General features: G+C 41.0%; 1 protein-coding gene across 2 annotated transcripts in view; it reads left to right on the plus strand.

The window, feature by feature from the left end:
• Positions 1-21,010, plus strand: part of PPARGC1A (PPARG coactivator 1 alpha) — a 127,598-nt gene that overhangs the window by 98,493 nt on the left and 8,095 nt on the right. For both annotated transcript variants that reach the window (XM_073609301.1, XM_073609310.1), the window contains 4 exons: positions 8,856-8,951; positions 11,738-11,858; positions 16,225-16,346; positions 17,354-17,505. In XM_073609301.1, coding sequence (XP_073465402.1) covers positions 8,856-8,951; positions 11,738-11,858; positions 16,225-16,346; positions 17,354-17,505 — 491 coding nt within the window. The remainder of the gene's footprint in view (positions 1-8,855; positions 8,952-11,737; positions 11,859-16,224; positions 16,347-17,353; positions 17,506-21,010) is intronic.

Genomic DNA, 21,010 nt, shown 5'->3' on the forward strand with positions numbered 1-21,010 from the left:
AGGTAAGAAAAAGGGGGGGAGGGGTATGGGGGGGAGATGCAGCACAGAAGGTTTTTCACCTTAATGCATAGAATGCATTAAGGTGAAAAACCTTAAGGCTTTAGAACTAACTTAAGGGCCCATTCATACTTGAAAGCTGTGCAGGAAAGCTGCATTCTCATGTGGGTTTCTGGCACCGCATTCCAATTGCACTGACCTGCTGTGGGGGTCAGTGCAAAGTTAACATCCCAAGCGCAGGTTGCAAACACATTGCGTTTGTCCGCAAGGGCGCGCAACGGATCGCATGGTACAAAAGTACCTTGCTGTACATTTCAAAAAATGCATGCACTAGTTTTGATGCAGTGCAGTACGATTTCAGCCCATGCAAAATTAATCGGGCTGAAATCGTACTGCACAGAACTGCATGTGAATCGCACAGAAACTGCACAGTGTTCCTGTGCGATTCACATGCAGTTCCTAGTGTGAATGGGCCCTTAATGTGGTGACTGCATTTGTTTTTTTGTTTTGTTTTATGGCTACCTGCCAGTAATATACTTCATGTCTTAGAGTAATAACTATCACTCACTGCACTGTATTAACGAATAAGCATTGTCACCCTAGGACAAGAAGTATGCTAGAACTACAGAACACCTCCCACTCTCCTTATCTCGGGTCTGTAGTCCCAAGAGAGAACTAGAAACAATACTAACTGATAAGAGTATAGGCAGAGATCACAGTAAATGTTCAGCTCACTAGATTTCTGATTAACAGGTATATTTTTGCACATATTGAACAAATATAACATCATTTTTTTAATGGTATAAGTGTGAGGAACCTGAAAATTATCCTTTGCAGTGGGGTTCTGCCTGCACTGCAAGGGGTAATTGCTTGTTTATGTCTAGGGGCCTTGTTAAAGAAGATTTACTCCCCCGCTCCTCTTTGCTGCTAGACCGGTCCCCATAAGGGCTTCCCCCCTACACTCCAGTGGTCTAAGGTCCTGACATGGGGCAGGTTAATACTGAGGGGTAATCCACCACTGGAGCATTAGGCCCTGTTCACATTATTGCAAAACAAAACCAGAGAAATTCCCTGCTCAACTTACTGACCAACCTGCAAACAACTGAATTCTCCCGTCTAACAGTATACGTTAAAAATGGGTTTAGTCTGCACACATTTGCAAATACGTTGTCCTGTTCATATTATTGTGTAGTGAGGACGAGCGTTCCCATTACACGATTTTGACATCGCGATTTGCAAGAGATTCTGTGTGTCGAATAGGGCAGCCCATTCACTTGAATGGGCTGCCCTATGTGCATTAGTTGCATAAAATAAACTCCTGCTTCTTTTCGAGTGACAAGCTTCACATGATTTGTTAATCACATGTCAGGGAAAATCGCATCACGTTTGGGGTGCGTGGTGCTGCAATTGACACACGATCTGGGCTTGTGGGCAGGATTGCGGCGATTCTGCCCGCAATCCCAAATTGCGAGATGTAAACAGGGCCTAGGGGAGCGCCATCTGCCAGGGACTGGAGGATTGGGTAAGTAAAAGTGCTTCACCTCTCCCTTAGACTAAACAAGCAGTTAACCCTTGCAGTTCAGGTGCCTTTTGTGCACTCGGCATCTGTTTTGTTGTTATAAGAATCATTATAGGAATGATACCAGTCTTTTTCGGTATGGAAAACTATAAAGCCTCATGCACATGAGCTTGTAAAAATAAGCAGCTTTTTTTCTGAAAGTATTTGGCAGAAAAAGTCTCCTAATGTTACATAGGGATGCGCGCTCAGACACGTTTGAACGTAAAGGCATTCTGCTGTCCAGAATATTAATCTATGTGTGTTTATGCGCAGAAATGTGGGGTTTTTTTTCTGTTCAAAAGCTCCTCTCAGAACGTGCCTTCGGTGTTTTTTTTTCTGCCTGTCAGGCTCGGTTCACACCTAAGCAGTTTGCTTTTGATCGGTTTCTGCAGTTCTTTTTGCTGTGCGTTTTTGCACATGCAATTTTACGGTGATTTTGCCGCGATTTGTAATTTGCATTTTTTTATGGGTTTTTTTGGCCAATTTGTTAGGTAGATTACCACTTCAATACTGGGCATTTTTACCCTCTTCCTGCCCAAGCCAGTTTTCAGTTTTCAGCGCTGTGACACTTTGAATGACAAATGCGCGATCATACAACACTGTACCCAAATTACATTTTTATCATTTTTTTCCCCACCAATAGAGCTTTCTTTTGGTGGTATTTGATCATCTCTGTGGGTTTTTATTTCTTGCGCTATAAACAAAAGAAGAGCGACAAGTTTGGCCGATATGTATTCTTCTACATTTTTTTGGTAAAAAAATTGCAATAAGCGTATACTGATTGGTTTGCGCAAAAGTTATAGTGTCTACAAAATAGGGGATAGATTTATGGCATTTTTATTATTATTTATTTTTTTTACTGGTAATGGCAGCAATCTGTGATTTTTATCGTGACTGTGACATTGCGGCGGACAAATCGGACACTTTTTACACCGTTTTGGGACCATTCACATTTATACAGCGATCCGTGCTATAAAAATGCACTGATTACTGTATAAATGTCACTGGCACGGAAGGGGTTAACACTAGGGGGCAATCAAGGGGTTAAGTGTGTTACCTAGGGAAGTGATTCTAACTGTAGGGGGAGGGGACTCACAAGGGGAAGAGAACGATCGGCGTTCCTCTGCACTGAGAACACACGATCGGTCTCCTCTCACCTGACAGGACGTGGATCTGTGTGTTTACACACACAGATCCACGTCCCGGCTCTGTTGTCAGGCGATCGCGGGTGCCCGCCGGCTATCGCGGCCGCTAGGCGCGCGCATCGGCTCCCGAATGACGTGGCGGGCGCGCCCCCCAGACGGTCGGGAAGCCCAGGACGTCATATGACACCCGCCCAGGATGGGAGATCCCTCCTGCGGACGTCATATCATAGTGGGCGGGATGTGAAGTGGATAAAAACCACAAATTGCAGTAAAATCGCAGCAAAACGCACTACATGCTTTTCTGCAGCTTCTCCATTGAAGTCTATTGAACCAAAAAAAAAAAAAAAAAGCACCATTTTGCATTTAAAAAAGTGCCTGACCCTTTCCAAAAATGCAGCAGATGAAAAAAAGCATAGATGGGAACCAGGTGTGAACCAGGCCTAAATAGGCCTGTAAGCCCCTTTGTGTGCATGGCCACATAGGCTAACATAGAGGCTATTTTATGGGCTAAAAGAAAAAAAAAGAAAAAAAAAAAAACACTGATCGCCTGTATGAGCTCTGTGTGCATGAGGCTTTAATGATAGTAACTTCAGGACAGAAATTCTCTTAGAGACATTCTAGTACATTGCTCATCCTCATGGATCTATGCACTGCTTTCTTATATACGCCCATACTTGAGTCTCCAGGATACGTGAATTTGCATGGGATACGTAACACAAAGAAGCCTTGCCCATCAATGCTGCATTCATCATGGAGATGTGTGAGGTTATCTATCACAATCTCAGATTTTCTCCACCAACCCTGAAGTAGCAGAGGGCTTTATTTATTAAGCTTTAATTATTAACCCTTTTGATAAAACCCTGTGTGCCTAAGATGCATTGCCTTCAGCACTGTGTCAGTTATTGTTATAAATTGCCCCAACAGTGTTTGGAAAAGCATAAGAATGTGCCTGATTCAGTAAATGGAATGCACATGGGCTAGGAATTAAAATGTAAATGATAACAGAAACAATGCATTCTGTAACAGCAGTCAATGTTATTGATGTCAAACATACTTTACACAATGTATGTAGAAAAATGTAGAAGTATTGAGCAAAAAAAAAAAAAATAGCCGTATTATACCAGTCCTCCTTAGATTTAATGGCCCACCATAGCAGGGCACGTCATGTATATTTCTAAGAAACCGTACAGGCTGGTGCTCACCGAATAGACTTTATTAAAGCTGATGTTTAATCTGCTTATATTTGCCATCCCTGTTCCCTCATTTCCTTCTTCTTCAACATTTATAATATTTAAAGTGATTTTAAAGGCAGGTTTTTTTCCAACTAACAAACATGGTATACTTACCTGCTCTGTGCAGTGGTTTTGCACAGAGCATCCCAGATCCTCCTCTTCTCGGGCCCCCAGTCAGCGCTCCTGGCATCTCCCTCCTTCCAAGTGCCCCCCCCCCCCCCCCCCCCAGAGTAAAAAGCCTGCTGTGGGAGCACCCAAGCAGGCTCGCTCCTGAGCTGCAGCTCAGAATGTCCATTCACACACAGAACCAAGGCTCAGCTCCGCCCCCTTTCTCTTCTTATTGGCTCATTGGCTGTGATTGACAGCCAATGGCTCCCACTGCTGTCTCAGCCAATGAGGAGGGAGAGTCCCCTGAGAGCCTGACTGAATATCAGTTTGGAGGAGTGGATGTTCCTAGGTAGACTGCATTTTCATGCAGATTGCCCTAGGTAACACCAATGTGAAAAGCTGAGCTTCCATGATTAACAGAATTGAAATCTAATAAATGAAAGGGACAGCCAGACTGGGAAGGAAAGGGCTAGAATATGCTGGATGTCCTCCAGCCAAGAAATGAGCTCTATATGACTTTCTGCAGCTTCTAATGCATCCTGCGAGAAGCTCACAGATTGCAATGATATCAGAGCAAACATTTCCTCCTGACAGCAGCATTTGTAAAAGGTGCATTTAGAGGCATCAAATGCTTGTGCATTAATTCATTTCGTCGTAATAATTTATGCTAGCCATTGAAAGGAATTAATGCTGAAGCACTAAACACGTCCAGAGTTTAGCGCGCCTTTAGATGCATTTAGAAGTGTCAAGCGTTTTTTTCTGACAAAACTCTGCTGCCCCTAGACGTACTGGCATTGGTTATTTTCCTGCCTCTAAACTCCTCTAAGACCCCTTTCAAACTGGAGGCGTTTTTCAGGTGATTTAGTGCTAGAAATAGCGCCTGTAAAGTGTCTGAAAAAAGCCTCATCTGCAATCCCAATGTGAAAGCCCAGTGTGGAGCGCTGTGTTGGCAGGACGTCAAAAAAAGTCCTGCAAGCAGCTTCTTTGCAGCACTGTAGGAGTGGTGAATACACCGCTCCTAAAGTGCTCCTGCCCATTGAAATCAATGGGCAGCGCCGCTGCAGCAGAGCTTTGCAGGCGGTTTTAACCCTTTTTCACCCGCTAGTGGGGGTTAAAAGCGCCCCGCTAGTGGCCGAAAAGTACTGCAAAAACGACAGTAAATCGGCGCTAAAAATAGCGGCGCTTTACTGCCAATGCCTGGGCGCTGGCAGTGTGAAAGTGCTCTAAAAGCCTCTGTGTGCATGGACACACAGGCTAACATGCCAGGGAGTTTAGAGGCAGAAAAAACTAAACACCAGATGCCCCTAGGAGAAGCTGAGAAAATAATGTCCAGTGTGCATGAGATCTAAAGGATAGGGGCCTGTACAACTGTGCAAGACTGAGGGAAGACTGGAGTTCAGTTTAATTAAATACCTTTATTGATTTACACAGGATTGCTAATTCTCTTCTTAAGTTCTGAAACACCAGCACTACAGTTCTTAGATTCTGTTAAAAAAAAAAAATGAGGAAAAGGGCTGCAACTTGTTTGTCTGCAAAATCCCAACTGCAGCCAATATGTTTTATTTCATTTTAGATTGATTAGGGAAGGTTTAAAGCTACAGTCGTGTTTTTATTGCCATCTGTATCAATATTAGTTCGATTTCCCTTGACTTCCTGTAAAGAGAGAAAATAATGGGAAATCCGATCAGCGAGGACACATTTTTTGTTGAGCGGGGAAGGGTTAGAACATCTGACTGTGTGTTTATTGCCTTCTTTTTCTTCCTATCCTGGTGAAAACAGTTCCCCTTGTTTATCTAAGGCTCGGTTCACACATGGGCGGCACGACTTGCAGGTCGCCTCAGCGAGGCGACCTGCAAACGACTGCCGGGGCGACTTGCGAGACGACTTCTGCATAGAAGTCTATGCAAGTCGCCCCAAGTCGCCCCCAAAGTAATACAGGAACCTTTTTCTAAGTCGGAGCGACTTGCGTCGCTCCGATTAGAACGGTTCCATAGCACAGAACGGGAGGCGACTTGTCAGGCGACTAGGTCGCCTGACAAGTCGCCCCAGTGTGAACCGAGCCTAAGGGTGTCACAGAGACTTAAAGTGAGGAGAGGTCTCCCCAATGGGGTCATAGAGGGAAACAGAACCCTAACAGAATTGTTAACATCTTCTTGCTCTATCCAAGACTAATAAAATACAGTTTTGTAGCTGTCATTGCAGCTCAGTGTTATAGAATAAGTGTGTGTGATACTCAAGATAACATTCAACTGTATGGCCCCTTTAGCAGGCCATACATGGTGCGAATTTTGCACCATTCCCCTATCAACACAGACAGTGCTGACAGGGGAATCCCTCCTGCCGAGGGGAGGCGGGTGGGGGAAGCCATCCCCACCGAGAGGGGAAAGTGATTATCGCTATAGCAGTCAATTGTGACAATTGCAGGCAAATCCAGCAGGCTTGTTGTACCTGAGTTGATCGATCAATCAATTTGGTACACTCACGGCTCGAATCTTGGTCGGTTCCTGCTGAACAGACCGAGATTTGAAAAGTGTATGTCACAGAGTTTCACATGGGGTGGACAGATCCCCTGCTGATCAGAGCAGAGCAGGCGGACAATATGTCCGCCCTGCAGAAACTGGGCAGACATGAACCTGTCATCTGCCTGCTCGCTCTATGCTGTCCGATTCCATCCACCTAAATGGAGGGATCCCCTTCTTTTTTTTTATTGGACCGGATCAGCCGGGGGGTAGGAGGGTATAAACGGACATTATCGGTCTATAGAGGTGAATGACAGGTGGACATGATTGGACCCTTCATTTGAAAGGGGCCTATAAGTGGCAATCAGACGCATCAAATGTCTTCTGGTGGTATGACAACATATCTCTGTGGCTCATTGAATTTTCAGATTCAGCCTCGTTGTGAGGTCATGAAAATCATAAGAAAAACCAAAACACAAGAAGTAAAAAGCCATAAAATCTATTTCTCTACTTAAAAGTTGTTTGCAATATTGAGCATTTGTTACCATCATGGACTTTGCAAATGCCTTTTAGCTTATGTTACATTATATCCAAACTAATTGTAATTTTTTTTTCAATCTTTTAATTGAAGTTTATCACAAGTAACAGAAATATGCAGATTCTGTCAAACAATAAGGCAATATAAAGCGAGAAACATTAGGGAGGGTCCACGACTTAATAGGGTGTTAATACTGGTGGACAATATGAACAATAATATGCGCAATATCGGTAGTTCCTGATGCTTAGTGTAAGGTTGAGAGTATTCTCTGACCTCCCCAGACACCCCATCTGGGATCAAACACTACTCTTCCTCACTATTTTCTTTTATTTTGTTTCCAGTAGCGTTATTTGTCAGTGAAAAATACACCTTTTTGTACAGAAGGTAAACAGAAAGGTAACAATGAGGAACTGGTATCATTAGGAGAGTATTTAAAACATTAACGATCGAATATTGGTCAGCTCATCCTCGTAATGTTAGGAAGATAAAGTTTTCCATAGTCATATAAAATAGTTGCCTCTGAGAAAGTGAACTCTAAATCCAGTATGATAGGTGGGGTTAAATCATGACAATGTAGGTGAGCGAAGCCCGACTTATTCTGTGATTGTGTTAATAGGTGAAGTTACCTTTTTCCTATAAGCCCCTGATGTCTGGAGGGACTCCTAGATACTCGCTATATAAATCATAGATTTAGGTATCTGTAAGTGTCTACTGAGTGGGCAGGGAGTTAATGTGGTGTTGAATAGTGCTTATAGGTTAGAAACGTGTAGTTATTAACTTATGAAGGGAGTGTAGGAAGTGAGGATTCATACACGGATATAGATGAGGTGATGGGACCCCTAGAGCATGATAGGGGCCCTGCCTTCACCCTCAGTTTTCGTGTTGGGGTGGCAGTGGGTAAATTTAAGACATGTATTTTATATAGTTGTCCGTCATTTTAAAGTGCCGCCAGCAAGACCAAGTGGTTCTGAACTTTTCAGTAGTGTCTCTGGCTTGGTGGATGATTTCCTTCAAGTCAGCAATTTTTTGCGTGTGTTTGAACCATTCTGTAATGGTCGGGGGGGGGGGGGGGGGGGTTGCATAGTTTGGCTGCGTTGACCAGATGTATAGCAAGGGAGTACAGGTAAGTAGACTTGGGGATAGTGGAGTGGTGTAACAAAAGTTGTGCTGCCAAAATAATTGTAATTTAACTTAAAATACACTTTGACTTGCACAGCTATATTTTTTATGAACATTCTTAGTTAAAATGTAACCTGTTTTCATTTGTAAAACCGGTATTTGAATCAAAGCTGAACCTTTTCGGCATCATTTGAAGAGAGATGATAGCATTGAAGCTGCTTGCGTTCAAGAGCTGCCACTACGATCAGAGAGTGAGAGCTACTCCTTAGTTATATACCTCCCCTCCTCTCAGACCTAAACTGGAGTTCTGGTTTTAGCCTTACCCTAAAGAGCAGTAAGATAAGCAGACCTGATCAGTAGAGACATGCCAATATTTGGACTATTGCCATTTTTGAATTGGGGTTCACCGGCTAAAAGGAATGCATTGCAATTTATTATCAGGTTGGGGAACAGCTAGAAGCCCACAGAGAAGCAACACATTCTCAAGAAACACATTATTTACTGTTTTTTTTGTTTTTTTGTTTTTTTTTAGTTTGAATCTAAATGGTGTATTTGGCCACAATGGAACAGTGCTTTCCCAAGTTATATACAAGGCCTAATGGGCATTAAAATTTAACAAATACTTAAATACTGCATTTATGGTAGAACTTGAAACTCTGCGTGACCTACTGATATTCTATTTATTTTTCTTCACAAAAGGTCATGTTGCTGCTATGAAACTGATCATTGCAGACCCAACAGTTCTCCAGTCTGTGCACGGTCACGGTCAAGATCACCATACAGTCGTAGGCCCAGGTAGGAAATACCATTGCCTTTATATTTGGATATTCTTATAAACCTCATGACCATAAAATACCTGAGGAGATGCTTGTAGGCATAGTAGTGCATGGCGTGTAATGGTGATTACCAGCTGTGTACTAAAAGAAATTGTGGAAGTAGACTATCTGCAATAAAATAGTCATAAAAAAGTCCATATATAGCGAAACATTACACACATAATAATAAGATGTCATAGTGAGACTTGTTTGGTTCATATGTGATCACACACACACACCACAAATCACGTTTGAAGTCCTGGCTGTTTTCCCCTCCGGCTTGTTTTGGGTGGTTCTTTCCCACCTCAACTCTGGGATAGGCGTCAGTCTCTGCGCCTCCATCTCTCCTCCCAGATGCTGAGCTCTTTATTTGAGGTGACATGTGAGTAGTAATGTTATCCATTATTGACATTCTCCCTTCTATTTATGGAGAATTATTCATTACATTTTTCTCTTCCCATACAGACTTACACGAGATTACTATTTCTATTCATGCATAGACATTTTTCCTCATCAAACTCCCGATGAGTGGACATTAATGCGATCCACGAAACGCACTGAGCTCCATAGATGTTACATAATCTGCTCATCCATAGATTATTATGTACCTCACTATGACATCTTATGAATATTGTTATGTGTAATGTTTCACTATATATGGACTTTTTTATGACTATTTTCTTGCAGATGGTTAAATGATTATTGTTATATATTTTTTTTGTAATGTATTTTTGTATTTCTTGGAAACCATAATAAATTATTAATCTTACCTTGTGACCTACCTAATTTAAAGTCCCATGACCACTTTCTTGTTTTTATGTGTAATAATATACACTGTCACTGTACTAATGACCCTGGCTGGGAAGGGGTTAAGATCTAGGGGCAATAAAGGGGTTATATGTGTGCCTAACAAAGTGTAATGTGTGCTGATTTTTTTACTACAACTCCCTCTGTACAGAGCCCTGTGTTGATTGTCAACACAGGGCTCTGGGCTGTGATTCAACACAGCCGATCAGCAGGTACCAGCCATGAATCATTGACTGTTATCTGCTGACAGATTCCAGCTGTGTGAAATCACAGGGGAGTAGGCAGGCAGGGAGGCATGCCTGCCCAAAACCTGGAATCAGGTAGCAACAGGTGCCTGTAGGAGCCACCCCATCACACTAAATGTACTGATTCAGGTCAGCAAGTGGACAAAGACATATTTACAAATAGCACAGTTCTTTTCGACAAATGTATCTAAACTTTTTTTCGGCTACACTACAGATTCAACTTTTTGTCAGGTCATTTTTGATGTCTGTATCCCTGCTGCAGAGATTCACCCTTGCTTATTGCCGTGGTCACCAATTTCACCAATTGAGACACCTCTTCTGGTTACAACTGTCTATGAGAGGATTTCCTTTATTCTGGATTTCCAAAAACTTTCAGTAAATTAACTTAAAGTGTTTAAAAAAAATAAAACTTACTTATCATCCTAGGGGATGTTCCACCAAATTTTTCAAGTTATGGTCAATGTTGACTTTTCCCAGTTTAGCCCCATCTTCAACAGTTTGGATCAAACTAATGCGGTGACAGATTCCCACTCCTAATTTTGTTCTAAATAAAAATGATTTGATTTAAAAAAGTGGTTTTAACCATTCCCTATTCTAAAAAAAAAAAATTTAGTTTAAAATGATGCCGTTAATTATGCCTGTAAAGCGAAAATCCATAAGTCCAGACAGGGTTATAGACACCCCACTAAACCTTGTTTCTATTTATACTGCTGACATAGCATATCATCAAAATATTTTTTGAAAAGCAACCCTTTCTGTGAAAAGAAGCACTTACTAAAATATTTTCCCCTATACTGCAATGGTCTGTGAGTGTAAATAATAGTTAAAAAATATTGTGTGGCCATCCCTCCATCTAGCTGAACAGTTCTGAATCGGGGAAAACAATTATGCTTCCAAAATTGAAGAGGAGCTCTCTCTAGTGTACTTCCTGCTGTAAAAAAAGCATCATGTAGAGCAGGGTTCTCCAAACTTGTCAAACAAAGGGCTTCAGGCTTTAGGGGGGCTGGATTGTGGCCAGCGGGAGATGTCCTGGACCCAGCATCAGTGAGAATAAACATGGCCTCAAGGTTGGTTGTTAGTAGGAGAAGAAGTAGTACCCTGTCATTGGTATTAGTGGGAGGAATAGTACGCCATCATTGATATCAGTAGAAGAAACCGTGCCCCATTGTTGGTGTCAGTGGAAAGAATAGTGTCCCTCCATTGATAGTAGTATGCAATCTTTGTGATGTTGTGATGTAGGAGTGCTGAACCCTATGCGGTTGTGTTTTAACAGGATGGGTGGTTTATGGTCCTAGATGCTACTCACCAGCAACTGTGTGATCTTGCTGGACCCCCAGAGGAGTTTGTTAAAGTTTTGAAAGGATGGTAGTGCCACTCCATTTTGTACAGACTTTTTAAAAGATTTTTATTTTGTAACAGCCATTACAAAAGTCTGTACAAGCTAGTATGGCGCTCCCATCCTTTCAAAACTCCCACGACCCATCTAATGACCCATCATTAGTGTCAGTGGTGTCAGTGAAAAGAATGGTACCTAATATCATTGGGATGAAAATTCCCCCAAGGTCCGCAGTTTTGAGACCACTGATGTAGAGGACCTTTACGGTGTCAGGTGCTGAACTCCAAACTAACTGTCCTTTCATTTTGCATTGCATACCAATACATAGGAGTGTTGATCTGCTGTATTTAGTGGTTAACTTGTGGTGTTACAATACAGATATGACAGTTATGAGGAATACCAACATGAGCGGCTGAAGAGGGAGGAGTACCGCAAGGAGTATGAGAAACGTGAATCAGAGCGAGCCAAACAAAGGGAGCGGCAAAGACAAAAAGCAGTTGTAAGTAAATGACCAAACTTATCTTTTGTGTTTGAATTAGTAAGCTAAGTGATTGGCCTTTTTTTTAATTTTGTATGTGCACTTGTGCATGCCTTATAGTTACTGTCATATTCTAACCAAAGCTCATGACAGAATAGGTAACATTAAGCTTTGGCAAAAAAAACCTGGCACCTAATTGCTTTGGTTTCTATGCAGAGCTGCACCAGATCTTGCACTCTCCAGTTTTATTAAATCAACCCCTTTAGGTATTTTTGGACTACAGGACAGGAAATTAGCTGTTTTCTGCTGCAACACCATTATTTAAAGCATACCTATAATGAACTAAAGCTAATTGAAATGACTAAAGTAATTAAATCTTTCCAAAGGTTCCTACACATAGAGATCTTGGGAAGCACCTTGGATGCTATGCAAAATGATTTCTGTGCTTGGCCATACCCCTTCCAACTTCTGCGCTTTGCTGTTGGTCAGTGAAGCACAGGGGGGAAGGGTGGAACCAATCACTGTTTAGAGGTGAAGTCAATATTTGCATAATAAAGCTCCTCCAATTGCAAAGCTCCCTGGAAAATCTAAACAGAACTCCAGTAATTAAGTTAATTTACTAAAACTGGAGAGTGCAAAATCTGGTGCAGCTGTGCATGGTAGCCAATCAGCTTCTATCTTCAGCTTGCTCAATATAAGCTTTGATAAGAAAACCTGGAAGCTGATTGGTTTCTATGCAAAGCTGCATCAGATATTGCACTCTCCAGTTTTGGTAAATCAACCCCCATTGTCTGTCTGGGTCTCTAGCTCTCTGGGTGTCGATAAAATTAATGTATCTCTAGGTTCCCTCATTGTATTCTTCTAAGTAGGTAGTTCAGTTATCTTTAGTGTACCACAGATTTGCTTTAAATCTCTTTGGCTTATTATTTAAACCGATTTGAAATTTATGTTTACTAGTCCCTTCATTGTTATTGTTGTCTGTGATCACATAATGGTTAAAATATGGCATCCCATTGTGCATGTGTTTAATGTGAAAACACGGATAAACGCAGACTGAATATAAACAACATTATTGCTGCTGCATACTAAAGCAGAACCCAGTGAAGCCGAAGAGCGCTTCATTCAGTATGCTGCTAAGTCCACACACTGCTCAGAGGTTCAAGGCCATAGAGGGTGACATATGTGTCTGAGCAGGTGCTGAAGGACAGTGCTATAAAACATATGCATGGTATAGATTTCCATGAGTTGCTTCGTAGTGATGGCTTCATAACTCACCCAGGGTCAATACAGATAAATCACTGGCTTGCTGTTTATTACAGAGAAGGTTGTAGGTAGCAGTGAGGTCACCGAGTGTCAGTTCAGGCAAATAGCTCAGAATTTTATCAATGGCTCTGATGTAGGTTATTATTATCTTCTAAAGTATGGTGGACTCACAATTTGAAAGCCAGATAAATGCAATATAAAAGGAGTTTGTATAGCTAGTTGAACATAGCAGTTGATAAAAATGAGCACAATAAGTATCATAGCTACTATCAGCGCAAGCTAAGAGCAAGAAAAAAAGTGTACTATCGATGTGCTAGATGACACGATCTTCTGTGCTAAAATGACTTCATAATGACTACCGGCTACAGCTCCACAGGCAATTTTTAATCTAGCAATTGCGCGACTAAAATCTCATGCAATCGATTGCTGCAGAGTTTGCATCACATTAGCTTTTGCAAGAGCTCCTACACAGGAGATATGCAATTACACAGTTGGGCGATCGATCCTTCACAATCGCACAGTGCATGTCTTATCAAAGAATTAACCTATTAATCTCCTCCATAGACTCGATAGTCAGTTAAAGGTTTTTCATTCAACAAGATTCTTGAGTGATTTTTTCCGATTTTAAGTACACCTCTGAGATAAGACTAGTCTCTATGCAATTTTCTGCAGTGACGTATACTAGGGAGATTTTTAGAGTCACTGAAATTAGATTTCACCCACGTAACCCAAGCCTACTGGTGGCCATATATGGCAATGTTCTAAAACATTTCCATCACTCAGTCTGTGGTTGATCATGATGAATGGCACCTCAAGCACAAGACGTGGTAAAACAAGCTTTATCACAATGCATAAATGGGCCCCAAGTGATTGACACAAAGGGGTTGATTTACTAAAGGCAAATAGACTGTGCACTTTGCAAAGTGCAGTTGCTCCAGAGCTTAGTAAATGAGGTAAACCTTTACTTTGGAAAGAATACCCAATCACGTGCAAGGGAAATTAAAAATACAGCATTTTTGCTTGCATGTGATTGGATGATGGAAATCGGAAGAGCTTCTGCTCATTTACTAAGCTCTAAAGCAACTGCTCTTGCGCAGTGCAACTGCACTTTGCAAAGTGCACAATCTATTTGCCTTTAGGAAATCGACCCCAATGAGCAGTGGTGTATAGTAGCGACCAAGCACAGATCAGCTTTTAGTAGTATGTCTAGGCTTGTCTCATAAAAAAACAGTAATGCTCTTTGATCTGCATCGTTAAATGAGACCGTATAGCTTTTGTTCGTAAATTGAATCTACAAAGGGATCTCAATCAGTCTTCATTTATATTTTATAGCTTTTCATAATTTTAAGAAGGGAAAGTTTTATTGATACATATTAATTGCATCTATATGCCCGATGACCACTTGTTATGTTAGTTATTATGCGTTCTGTAGTAAAATGTTTTTAAGAGATTGGGCTTTTAGTCTTAAATTAGGATTTGGATTCTTTTCCATTTGCTGTATTTAGATAAAAGATCTGTTATTGAGAATGTTTGGGTCATGTAGATTTTAAAATTAATTTGTTGCACAATATTCAGAACTTGTGTTTCTAAAACCCACAGATCTGGGCCAGGGATGGCCTTCTAGGAGAAAGCTTCTGTACACAGAACCAGCAGCCTTTGTAGACAAATGCTAGTGCAGGTCCATTCCACAACATGCCCTTTTGGCCTGCAGGGGTAACAGTCAACTGTTCATGTGCTGTTATTTTCAAGGCAGAAGCTTTTGCTTCTGTGGCCCAGTCTTTATGGTCTGATCATGTGATATTGTCATATATCACAATCTTCAATGTTTCTTTTTTTTTTTTTTTTTTAGGGAAGTTTAAAAATGTGCAAATAGAGTCTTTCATAGGCTTAATTTTGGCCAAGATGGTGGTTATAATTTACCGTATATACTCGAGTATAAGCTGAGTTTTTCAGTACATTTTTTTGTGCTGAAAATGCCCCCCTCGGCTTATACTCGAGTCTCCTTCCTCACTGTGTCCATCTGCAGCCTTACAATCTCCCGGCTGTCCTGTCAAGGTTTCTGTCTGCAGTGTGGTAATGAAGGGTAATGGTCTGGGGGAGAAAGGAAGGAATTAATTATTAATTCATTATTAATTAACGATCTCCCGGTGCTGTGATATGTTGTTTAGTCAGCAGCCGTGCAGTGTTCCCTCACGGATGAGGACGAGGAGGAGGCGGGGCTTTGGTACACTGCACTGCCGCCGACTAGACTACAGCTGTTCATCTTTGGCTATTTTCGGCGGCTCCGTTGTGGTTCGTACCACGCAAGCGGTGCGCCTGCGCAGTACAGGGGGGGCATTATCCGCCAGGGGACCTTTTTCGGCAGGACACCGGGAGATCGTAGAGAATTAATTCCTTCCTTCCTCCCCCAGACCATTACCCTTCTTTACCACACTGCAGGCAGAAACCTTGACAGGACAGATCATAAGGTTGCAGATGAACACAGGCTGCGCCAGGAGATCAGGTACATGAGGCAAGGAGCTTTCCCTGATGGCCAATTAAACCCCACTGCAGATGCCTGTAAACCCCCACAGTAAATGCAGCGTTACAAAATTGAGGACAGTGAGGCTGAGGCATGTATATGGGCACAGTGAGGCTGAATCATGCAGATGGGCACAGTGAGGCTGAGGCATGCAGATGGGCACAGTGAGGCTGAGGCATGCATATGGGCAAAGTGAGGCTGAGGCATGCATATGGGCACAGTGAGGCTGAGGCATGCATATGGGCACAGTGAGGCTGCAAATGGGCATTATTGACCTTCTTTTCACTTACAGTAGCTGCTGCCTTTCTCTCCCTCGGCTTATACTCGAGTCAATAAGTTTTCCCAGTTTTTTTTGGTAAAATTAGGTGCCTCGGCTTATATTCGGGTCGGCTTATACTCGAGTATATAAGGTAAATGCTATATTTAACATTCTAAATCCACTTGATATATAAAGTAAAGTTACCCTTTAAGGTTTCTTCAGGAGACTTGTTAAAATGAACCATAATAATACACACTGATCCTCCTCCTAATGATGGAGTGTTTTTGTATATATTAATATATGGATTAATATACTTCATATAGCTTTTATTATTGTTGCTGTAGGAGGAACATAGAGTTCTCTATGTTGGTAAGATGAGAACGAACATGACCCGTGGTGAACTGCAAGCCCGTTTTGAAGTTTTTGGTGAAATTGAAGAATGTACAGTTAATCTGCGGGACGACGGGTAAGAGTCTGCAATAATTATTTGAAATGAGAACATTTTGAACATAATCAACAGCCAGTAACTGACAGTAGCAAATGTTCACCTTTGCATTCTATGGTGGCACCACAGCCCAGAACATTGTGGAAGGCAGAGCCATTTTGGAAAGCATAACACATGTTTAATCATCTGCACCACCCTCATTCCATAGGAATGCAGATATTCTGCAGGTTAAGTCCTGATCCATAACGTTCCCTTCCCTCAAGTATAACTGAAATATGTTGGCAGTTCTTTTATTATTAGTCCTGCCTTGTCTTCAAGTTGTGCTCTGTACAGCTAGAAAGCAGTTGTGCATATAAAGCAGAATGCATGCTGTCTCCAACAGCACATTCAAGCCACAGTATTAACTAAAATAATCACCCGACACAAGGGGCGGAGATTGTACTAAAATATATTATTGTTCAGATGTGCTTTGGATAACATGATGTCTATAGAAGGCACTGCTTATAATGTATGCAATGCAATACGTCTTAGGTCTCATGCACGTGTATGAATTTATGCTGTCAGGAGTTGCAGAAAGAAATGCCTGTAAATGCCTGTAATCTCGTGTTTTTTTCACTTGCATTTAGGCATGTTTTAGTGCATTTACATGCGTATGGTGTTTAGAAGTGTTTGAGCATAAACTCATTCTATTGGTTAGAATATTCATGTATTCTAGCCACTAGAATAAATTAACGCATATAAGTGCGTGTTTATGCACAGAAAAAAATTGTCTTTTTTTATGCTTCTGAATGCTAAAACATGCAGAATCACAAAAAATGTCTGCATGGGCACATTGGCTAACATGCAGGTGCGTGCAGAAGTGGAAAAAAAAAGTCAGACGCCCCTGAAAATTATGTTTTTTGCATTCGTGTGCATGATGCCTTAGCAACAAAACAGATGATATTTCAGTTTAGTAAAGTCAATTAATCAACTTTGCTCTTTGTGGGTTTTAATTTTGTTACATATGGTATTTCTTTTCTTCATTGCAGAGACTGTTACGGTTTCATCACCTACCGCTACACCTGTGATGCATTTGCTGCTCTTGAAAATGGATACACTCTGCGCAGGTCAAATGAGCACGACTTTGAGCTATGCTTTTGCGAACGAAAGCAGTTTTGCAAGTCCAACTATGCAGATTTAGGTATGAATCCCATATTGTCATTAGTGGCCTTATTTGATCAGCAATGCAGTAAGCAAATAGCATTAGCCCATATCATTTAATCAGAATTTTGTTTGTCTGAGGATAACCAATACAAGGTGCTTTCTTTTTGCTTGCTCTTGGTACAACACTTTGCTCCTTTCACTGTTACATTAAAAAGTCTGCATAAATACTCATTTCTGTGTGATGTTGCTGTGGCATATTGCTGCATTGCAGCCTCTCCTTCAAATTTTTTTTGGATGTCTTAAAATATTTTGTCAAAAGGTATTTTGAGAGGTAAATGGCTTAAACATTTTTTGAAGCAAAGTATTTGCCCCCTTGGGGAATTTGTGAATTTGCCCTTTTGGTGAACAATTCTGGTCATGGTGTAGGTTGGACATCCATGTTGGTCAAGCCATTATATGTGATTGGGAAGGGGGTATTGACACTAAAGGACACATGCTTGTTTTTTTTTTGGGGGGGGGGGGGGGGCAGCTGAAATGGCAGTCCATGCTCCATGTGGTTTTGCCTTTTTTCTCAAGGTGGACCGTAGTGGTAAAAATTGGGCCCATCTGGGGTCTGTTCATATATTGTGTTTTTTATTAACACATTTGGGAGGGTTGCACATTGATGGACTTTTTAATTCAAAATCCTTTTAATGATCATTTATAAAGCTACTGCATATACAGGGATATCTAAACTATATCTAAAATATTTTTTTTTATATTTGTATTTTAGTAAGCATAGAGCAGGGGTCTCCAAACTGCAGGTCGAATGTGACCCTTTGCTTGCCTTTATCCAGCCCTTGGGGCACGCTTCCTCCCACTGACACAAGAGACGGGGAAATAATTCTCCCACTGATACCAATTATGGAACACCATTCCTCCCACTAACAACGATGCTGTAATTTTTTTACTCCCACTAACCACTATGCCTATGGCATTGTTTACTCCCACCGATGCCAGGGAATTTTCTACTCCAACAATCTGGACCCCCCTAAAGATTGAAGAGCAGTAAACTGGCCCTTTGTTTCAAAATCTTGGAGACCCTTGGAGTAGAGCATGATTAAAACCCCTGTCAGATGAAACATTGGACTTTTCTTCCTATAGCCTTAATAGGAAGTAAGAGGCAATCTCTCTGAAGTGAGGGAAATCCCCACTTAGATGTCACCAAGACAGATGTTGACATTGAAACATTTCACTTCATCTCTTATTCTGGTAGCAACCCTAGATTTTTGATTTTCCCTCACTTTTAGTCCCAGGACAGATAGAGAGAATCTCCAAAGTGGGGAGAAAGACATCAATTGGAATGGACAGGGGGCCTAACCCCTCACCACTTTATAAAGACCAGAACTTAAAAAAGTTTTAGGTACTTTTTTTTTTTTGGTGCAAGAATGCAGTTGAAGGTGGCCAATTTGGCCAATATAACAAAACAAATATAACAGTATTTTTTATGATGATAAAATTTAAGATTGAACTGGTGGTACCAGGTCTAGTGGTAAGGACTAAGCCACGTGTGTTGGATGGGGCTTTAGATATACTTTAATATTGTTTCCCAAATCAGTTGTTGCTTAACTCATGTTGCGCTCAGTCCAATGATACAAGTGGAGGTAACGTTTATGGAGCAATCATCTGAGTTCTGTAAGCAGAGAAAAGATTGATAGGTACACTAACCAATGATATGTGAGTGGCTAAAGAGCTATCTGATTCAACCATATTGCAATCTTGCCACATCCCTGGTGCAAATCAGTGGCCCTTTGAGTATGAAGACAAGCCAAAGAAATGTCAGATAAAAGCAAAGGAATAAATGTGTGAACTGAAAGCCACAAACTTATTTTTTTTATGTGCTCCCTGTTTTATTTACCTGTATTTTTTTTTGATACATTATAAGTTTGTGAGAAGCCTCTTCTGCTCATTGAGAGCTCAGCCGTGCATGCAGTACAAGATTTATTTTCTGTTTACTTGTTGTTGGATTGAAATAGAAGCAGCATGGCGGGCTCTCAGGGTCTACCTTATTTAACACCTCCATAATGTAGAGGAGCTTAGAGCTGGAGAGTAAACACAGCTGTTTGAATAACAGGACTCTGGTTAGTTGGCTTTAATCAACTCAAACAAAATAACGATGCCCAGGAGAGGCATGGGAAAATAAAGGAAATGCCAGTGCAAGTATATTGTTATTTATTTAGCATTTACATGACTGTTCCACATTTAAAGCTGTTCATTTCATTACATTCATTTTTTCACTATTCTGTTATTTAATTTAGAGGATTAGGTAGCTCAGAAGTTCTATTTATGTATTCAACTTAATTTACCAAAGGAGTAGAGATTGTTCACTTTGCAAAATGATTGTTCAGGTTAGATCAGTAATAAGGGGAATCTGTGTCTACTTTAAGCATTTGATCATGTGCAAGATAAAAATTTAAAAAAAAAATTGCTTTTTCTTTTTCTTGCCCTTGATTGGGTATTACAATAAAACAGTTTCACATTATTTACTAAGTTAAGCATATCTTCTCTGCATTGTTAGTAAATAAGCCATACCGAGTTGCAATGACAATCAAAACCTTTTTTTTTTTGGAGGTAGCAGTTTAAATGATAATGACAGGTTGGTTGGAAAATGTTGGGTCTGGCAGTTCATTCTTCACAGTAGATAAATGTTATTAGTTTGATAACAAATCACTGATAAAGGAAAAGCAAAGGTAAAATCACAGTCCTGGTCAGCAGTTGTTTGATGCAATGTTTGTGTTTTATTGAAGGAAATGGGGAAAGATGGGGTAGTCTATCACAGATGGACTACTAGCATTCTCAGAGGAGAAATCAGCAATAGCAGCCTCTATGTATCTGTATCTGTCATGACAGATTTCATTTAAAGAGACAAAGCAGAATACCTCTGACAAAGTCGTTGCTTCTTTCTGAGTCTCAAATTTGTATTTGTTGCTTGCACTGTGTACTGTCACATTTTTGTTGGCCACATTATTATTGTTACTATTATTAATATTATTATTCCATACCACTTGTGATCTTATGGAAGTGGTGGAACATGTGTTTTTGATTTAGTAAATTAATGCTTTGGTCCTAAAAGACAAAATTATGGTAAGGAATAGTAAAGAGAGAGAGTTTCAGGGTCATCAAACAATCTGATTTCTACCCCTACCTTTAGATCAGGGGTCTCCATGCTTTCTAAACAAAGTGCCAGTTTGTTGTCCCTGAGACTTTAGGGGGCGGACTGTGGCCAGCAGGAGTGGAAATATTCCTGGCATAAGTGGAAATAAACATCACCACATTGGATATTAGGGAGAGGAATAGAGCACAACCGTTGATATAATTGGAAAGAATAGTGCCCCATTGTTGGTGTCAATGGGAGAAATGGTGCCCCATTGTTGGTGTTAATGGGAGAAATGATGCCCCATTGTTGATGCCCGTTGGCAGAATAGTGTCTCGTGTCAATGGAAGAATAGTGCCCCAAGGACCAGATAAAGGCAAGTAAAGGACCACATCATGCCCCCGGACCA

Source organism: Aquarana catesbeiana, linkage group LG01 (assembly GCF_042186555.1).
Source record: "Aquarana catesbeiana isolate 2022-GZ linkage group LG01, ASM4218655v1, whole genome shotgun sequence".
Classification (NCBI taxonomy): Eukaryota; Metazoa; Chordata; class Amphibia; order Anura; family Ranidae; genus Aquarana; species Aquarana catesbeiana.